The sequence below is a fragment of the Peromyscus californicus genome, unplaced genomic scaffold, assembly GCF_007827085.1.
Source record: "Peromyscus californicus insignis strain IS unplaced genomic scaffold, ASM782708v3 Scaffold_16__1_contigs__length_79575227, whole genome shotgun sequence".
In the NCBI taxonomy this organism is placed as follows: Eukaryota; Metazoa; Chordata; class Mammalia; order Rodentia; family Cricetidae; genus Peromyscus; species Peromyscus californicus.
Genome location: NW_026294458.1, coordinates 64,311,631 through 64,319,145, shown reverse-complemented (window position 1 = coordinate 64,319,145; position 7,515 = coordinate 64,311,631). Strand labels below are relative to the sequence as shown.

At 35.6% G+C, this 7,515-nt stretch overlaps 1 protein-coding gene across 1 annotated transcript; it reads left to right on the top strand.

Annotated features, from left to right (window-relative positions):
• The first annotated feature begins 481 nt into the window (after window positions 1-481).
• LOC128111579 (mitochondrial pyruvate carrier 1-like) lies at window positions 482-1,045 on the top strand. Its single transcript, XM_052739825.1, has one exon. The coding sequence runs from the start codon at window positions 497-499 to the stop codon at window positions 815-817; it is 321 nt and encodes a 106-aa protein (XP_052595785.1). The 5' UTR covers window positions 482-496; the 3' UTR covers window positions 818-1,045.
• Window positions 1,046-7,515: the final 6,470 nt, after the last annotated feature.

Sequence of the window (7,515 nt, the reverse complement as noted above, 5' to 3'; positions counted from 1 at the left end):
TATGCTACTCTTTATGTGGTTTGAAAGAAAAGGGATGGAGGCATAACCTCCTAATTTGTTGAATTTCCATACATACTTACTTTTCACCTCAATAATTTACATAGGAAATATGAAATGGAAAAGTCAGTCATTATTACTTTTGCTTTGTCAATTATATCAAGAAGCAGGCATATATTTGAAAACAATGTGTCTGTACTGTGTGTTCCTGACTTTCCTGTGTCAGCAGGTCGTGGAGATCATCTACTACACAGCTTTTCTAAGAAACTAGACGAGGAGACTGATTTATTTTCTATATAGACTGTGTTTAGAAATAACAAGATAAAAGACATTGAAGATGCACTTTACACTATTTTTTACATATTTTAAACTATTTAGGTTTTATTTAGTGACTTAAAAATGTTTGCGGAGAAGGCCGAGGGCTGCTGCCGGGTCGACGCTAGTGTCATCTGTCCGGAGAGCGTCTGCACCGCGAACCAACCGCACGGCCACGGCTGGGATGCTGGTGCGCAAAGCGGCGGACTATGTCTGGAGCAAGGATTTCTGGCACTATCTCATGAGTATGCACTTCTGGGACCCAGTTGCGAACTGGGGTCTCCCCATTGCTGCTATCAATGACATGAAGAAGTCTCCAGAGATTATCAGTGGGCGGATGACCTTTGCCCTCTGTTGCTATTCTTTGACATTCATGAGATTTGCCTACAAGGTACAACCTCGAAACTGGCTTCTGTTTGCCTGCCATGTAATAAATGAAGTAGCTCAGCTCCTTCAGGGAGGACGGCTTATCAACTATGAGACGAGTAAGAAGGCCTCTGCGTAGCAGTGCACGGACCAGCTCTTAAAGGGACAGCGCCCAGCCACTGCTGCCAAGCCACAGATCGCATCAGCACACATGGTCTTGCTGAGGGGAAAACACGAAAGCTATCTTTAATTACCATGCCAACATTATAGACTAGCCGGGAGTTCCTAAGCCAACTCTTTGCTGCCTTATCACTGCTAAAATATATTTGTCTTCATCAAGCGTAGTTCAAAATATGCAACTAATTCAATAATTTTGAATGATGGTTTTATCTGTAGTACTCTGTATAATATGTATGTTATCTATTGGGATTTGTGTAATAAAAATCTAAGGTACAAAAAAAATGTTTGCAATATAGTATATATTACTTCTATTTAGCAATATCTTATTTGATTTGATTTATGGAAAATTATAGTCAAAGTAAATAAATATATAATATATAGATGCAATCAAAGCAGGGCAGTAAAATAACATTTTGTTTCTACCTTAAAGGATAAATTTTGTTTCCAATAGAATATCCTTATTGATTGTTGGTTTTGCAAAATGCATTTTGATCACATTCATTTCTCTGTCTTCCCAAGGCCACCTCCACTTGTGATCTCCTCCAAGGAAAAGAAGAAAAAAATAAAAATAAATGAAAGAAAAAGAAAAACCAAGTCCAAATTAGGTAGCCCATGTACTCATTGTAGCATAGTCAAACTCTGAATGGTCAGCCCCTTAAAGAAAACTGAGACCTCCATGCCCAACCCTTCCAGAAACCATAAATTCTGAAGAGTTTCCCTTCAGGATCCCTATCACAAACTTTAAGGATTCTCTTCAATGGCTTCATGTCTAGACTGCTTTCTTTTGTTGGGGGATGAGAGAAGTCACAGAAGCCTCTGGCTGGAAGAAGGACCAAAGACATCATCATGACTCATTGGCAGTACAGGCCATAGACATCAACATTGCCTGGTGGCTGCACAGGCTATGCACATTAACTTGGACCCCAATTACAACATGGCCCACAGATACCAGCATGGTTTCAGCTGGCAGCAGAGTCCATGGAAACCAACTTGGCCCTTCATAGGACTGCAACATGGCCTTAGGCTTTGTTTCTAACTCAAAGGGTAAATTAAACTCCTGAAGTTGGACCCAATTAATACATGATTACTTGGTTTAGAACTTCTGTAATATAATCCAATTATAGTGAGTTCTTCCTATAATAGATTACATTCTGATATTTTTACAATGAAGAATATCTGGAGTTCAGGACATACTGAAGTTTATGTGTGAAGATAACTTGAAATCATAATGGTGTACTGAAAGACAGGGCATATATACAATGACGGTGATCAACTATGACTGAGATGACAATATTAAGAGATCTTTTATGGCATTGAGAAAGAGCCTATACTGTTGACAACTTAAATGAAAATATTATTTCCAGATATGTGGATGTACTGGAACAAGCTGTTTTGTATATACACTGTTCCTGGTAATGTATTATGAAAGTTCTAAGAAAATAATATGTGTCCTGACTTAGTGACTAAGATAATATTTGGAAGTTGGCATTGATTATTATCAGAGCACTTGTAAGACAGGTCTGCAAATTCCACAAGTAAGTTTGACTTCATTTTGATTCCAAGTAAGATTTACGTTAATGAAGATAATTTGTCTGAGAGTTAGGAATAGTTGATTATTGAGTCATACATACAATTTAATAGCATTCTCGTTGTGTTAATGAAAGATAAATATACTATCTGATTTGATACACTGCAACTAAATTACCACGTTTGATTTGCTAAATACAAATCTGATAAGTGATTATGGCCAATTTTCCAAAATGAATATTCACCCATGGTTTGAAGGAAAACATTTTGTTTGAAGTGGTCCTAAAAGGAATATGGAATAATAAAATGTATGAGAAGAATGAGTCAAAAGACTTCTTAGAGAATGAGAATGTCATTCTTCCCCCTCCCTGTTTTCTTTGTTTTATATCTGAATGGATACTAGCTATTTTTTTCTCTGGTATGTGGAACAAGAGAGTTAGTAAGGGAATGAAACAACAGAAAAAGAATGTTAGAACAACTTAAATGATTTTAGAAAATCTATATTATCAAACCTCTATCCAAATTTATCAAATCAGATTAATAGAATATTAGGAACATGAAAGAAAAATATTCTCCCATTTTATCAAGAGAATGTGATGAATGTTCAGAGATTGTGATTATCCACATAACTTTTCTTAATATTTTGACTCTTATTATGGAACATTTCAACACAAAATTTATCCCTACTCATTTGTGGTGGTTTGAATTATAATAAATCCCACAGGCTCAAATATTTTAATGCTTAATCCCCAGAGAGTAGAATTCTTTGGGAAGGATTAGAAGATGGGGTCTTGTTGGAGGAGGTATGTTAACAGGAGAGGGCTTAGAGGTTTCAACAGTTCGTATCAGGCACAGCTTCTCTCTACTGCTTCCTGCAGATCAGAATGTAAAGTTCTCAGGTACTGCTTCAACACCCTGTTGGTCAGCTTCCCACCATGCTGATCCTCGACTAACATTCTAAAACTGTAAGCAAGGCCCCAATTAAATATTTTCTTTTATGAAAGTTGCCTTGGTCATAGTATGTCTTCACAGATATAAAACAGTGACTAGGACATCATTGTTTGCTTTTTCTCCCAGTGTCACTGGGGAGACTAGAACTACAAGTGGAGACAACCATCTTTCTCTACGTTGGAGGATATAAGGGATGATATGTTTCTAACACTCTGCTTACCACTGTGCATCTCCAGTAAGTAGATCACAAAACTTGGTATCGATGCTTTTGATTTAAGAGTAAATCGAATTTGAGCTGACAAGCCTTCAGTTAGAAAGTGTTTTCTAAGCATCCTTGAGTGTGCTTTTTGTGTAGGGATATACTTAAATTACTGGAGCTTTTCTAAAGACAAATTATCTACAATGAAGTGGTTCCCTTAATCTCATTACATAAAACCTGTTTTTTTTTTTTTCCTAATGACATCTATCAACTCCGCACTAGACAGTGTTGTTTAACATGTGAGGATGGCTCCTTTTCAGTCTGCACTGCCATCTTTATTTGACATGGAGTCATGACTATATTCACATAGAAGAAACATCAGGTTCATATTCACACTATGAAAATAAAACTGATTATTCAATTATTTTCACTCCTCGATTCTAATGGAACTTAATAACGTACTGGAGGCATACGCTTATCTCTGACAATATTTAACTTCATGTTTTCTGTTTGTGTGTTGGGGAGCTAGACACAAAATTAGTAGATTGGTGAAGCATTCCAGGATTATTTCCAGACCTTTATTAGCTGTGCAAATTACAAGCTTAATGATCTGTTTCTTTCATGATGATCAATTGGTGATAACACGCTTATTTAGCTTGGCCATTCATCCAAAAGCTATTGCTGACTCTGCAAATTAAGCAAACATTATCAGAACAGCCTCACCTTCAGGTGCCTTAAGTGTTCTGTGATGCAAACAGTGAAAATGGAGCAGTATACTGTAGGTAAACTTCTATGTACTGTGAGAAAACTGGTATAGACTAATATCTATCAATTGAAGTTTTGTGGAAAAGGTTGAATTATACAATGGGATGCACTATAAACCTTTTTGCGGGTAAGAGCAAAAGAAAATAATTAAGATACACAAATAAAAGAAGCAAACACCTATACCAGAAAGTGTCAAACAACCTTAAATTATCAAATCAGCTCTGTTTTCATAAGCTTCTGCTATATGTGCTTCCATTTCATGCTGTTTAGCTAGAGCATTTAAATGTATTTCTACATTTTAGTTAAGATGCTGTAAATGATATAATCTGAAGTTGGGTAACTGAATTTTGTGCAATGTTGAGAAACCTCAATGATGAGGAACAGCTAGCCTTTATCAGGTATTGTATCGCTCCTTTGCTTGGAAAGCATCACATACTGGAGTACTAAATATTTTAATACTTTATAATGCCAAATTATTTAGTGCTAAGATTTGAATAGAAGAAAGTATGCAGAACTGAGATATCTTCTAAACTTTAAAAGGGAAATGGGGTGTTAGAATTCTCCACAAGAAGTCTACATGAAGATACACATTTGAGAGATAAGTTTTGGCAAGCAAAAGAAAGGCCAGGTATAACTCCTTGCCCATCTTCCTCAATGAAACCTGCGTTGCAGGGGTATGGGTGTGATGTATATGTTATCTTTAGAGATAAGCATTTTTAATCTGGATTTCCTTGATTCAGATAGATGGGACATCCAGCAAGTGCTAAAGAATCTACCTGTCTCTCTCTCTCCCTGAAGTTAAGATCACAGGGGCATATCCCTGTGCCTGGCACTTTTGGCATCATTCTGGGTATCCAAACTCTGCTCCTCTGATTTGTTTGCTTCCCAAACTCCACATTTTGGAAATTTTTAGAGGTCATTGTAAATATTTGTAAAATTTGACACAATATTTATTTTGAACTTAATGAATACAATATGACACAAATTGAAGCCTAAATGAAAATAAAACTTTTATTAATAATTCTATTATAACTTTGGAAAGAAGGTCTACAATGTTGACCTGATCTTGCTCTGTTATTTCTTCTAGACAGATATTTCATTGGTAACTTCTTTTCATGCTGTGGACCGAAAGGGTGGAATGTGTATAAGCTATCATGTGAATGTGCTTTCTCTGTTCTTCAGTTATGTTCTTTTGGCTTTCAACTTTCATACTTGTTATTTATATAGTCTTGAGTTCTTTCTTGGTCATTTGAGTAACTTAATTTTGTTTGCTTGTAACACACTGCCAAAATATATTGTAATTATTTGGCAAAGCATCAGCAAGGTCACCTGAATTCAATATTTTTTCTCCTTTAGAGTTTTTGGCTACTATCATACAAACTTTCACTCTATGACAAGGAGGAAGAATGGCATTTCTGTACCCTAATGAAAGTAATATGTTTCACAAAAGCAGCTGTTTCAGTGGGGTGAATGAGAAGCTTTTAAAGCTGCTTGCTAATACACCATGCTAAAATATACTGAATCTGTTTTGATCATTTTCTAATTTATAATATTACTTCTGTAGCAAAAGTGCCTAATGTAATCTAAGGTCACTCCACAGGATATTTCTAAGCATGGTGGCACGTTGCTCTGTCTGCACAACTTATTTCACATTGTCATTCACCTAAGATCCACCTTGAGCTTGTTCACACATTTCTGCTCCTTTCCCATAACAAGGGGCTACTAACACACATATTTACTTTAAGAGGTGATTAAAACAAATCATGGATATATGCATTTTATGAGAAATGGAAATGTGTGTACTCCAGAATATTAAAGCAAGTGAGGTAAGCTTTCTAATGGAGAAATACTCTATTATTACTTTTTTATTGTTTCTTTGAAGGAAGTCATAATATGTGATTTATCAGTATGAGTAACTGTTGTAATGTCTGGATTATACATACATTTTATATATGTGATATATATATATATATATATATATATATATATATATGAAAATATGGAAGATTATGTGTCAAATAAACAACTTATGAAAAGATGATAATATAACAAAATTAAACTTTGCACACTGTAATACATTTTAAAGAAATATACAATGAAAAATCTTATTTACAAAATTTACTACTTTGTTGATACAGAATGGTATTTACAACTATTTCTTCATAAGAAAAATTCGTTTTGCACATCTGCTAAGTCATTAGTTATGCCAGCAAAAACTCCTCAGTACCAGTTTTAAGAAATAGTATAATAAATTAGAGAAGATTAATTATATGGACAATATAAACATTGTTTTATAATGGGGGATTAATAAAAAAAATTGTACCTAGTTGTGTCTTCAGGGATGAATAAGACATCTTTATACTCTTGGAGCAATTCAAAGCATGAAGTATATGATGGTTTGAATAGGTGCAGTGGCATGGACTCATGTATTTGAATGCTAGGCCCATAGGGAGTGTCAAAATTTGGATGTGTGGTCTTTTTGGAGTAGGTGTAGACTTGTTGGAGGAAGTGTGGCACTATGGAGGCAGGCTTTGAGATATTATATACTAAAGCTGTGCACAGTGTAGCACACAGTCTCCTTCTGCTGCCTGTGGATCAAGATGTGGAACTTGCTGGGCAGTGGTAGTGCATGTCTTTATTCGCAGCACTTGGGAGGCTGAGCCAGGTGGATCTCTGTGAGTTCGAGGCCAGCCTGGTCTACAGAGTGAGATCCAGGACAGGCACCAAAACTACACAGAGAAACCCTGTCTTGAAAAAACCAAAAAAAAAAAAGATGTAAAACTCTCAGTTCTTTTTCCAGCTCCATGTCTGCCTGTGTGCTATCATGCTTCTTTAAATAATGATGAAGAACTAAACATCTGAAGCTGTAAGCCAACTCTAATTTAATGTTCTCCTTTATAAGAGTTACTGTGGTCATGGTGGCTCTTCACAGCAATAAAATCCTAGCAAAGTATGTGTGCATATTTTGTGTGTGTGTGTGTGAGATTTATTGTTTGAAATTTAGTAGATGTACACAATATTGACTTATTATATACACTTTAGTTATATAGACCTCCATTCTCTCCACCAAACTTCTATCCCTGTCTCACAATGTATCTGCTTTCCAGTTTCATGTTCTTGAAAAAAATATTTTTATTTATTCTTTGAAAAATTCATGCATTTATGCAATGCACTTGAAGCATACCCATGTAGCCCTCTTCCATCAAACTACTCTT

Bases quoted from the DNA above. Each gene is read 5' to 3' on its own strand.
- LOC128111579 (XM_052739825.1), top strand. From the start codon at position 497: ATGCTGGTGCGCAAAGCGGCGGACTATGTCTGGAGCAAGGATTTCTGG.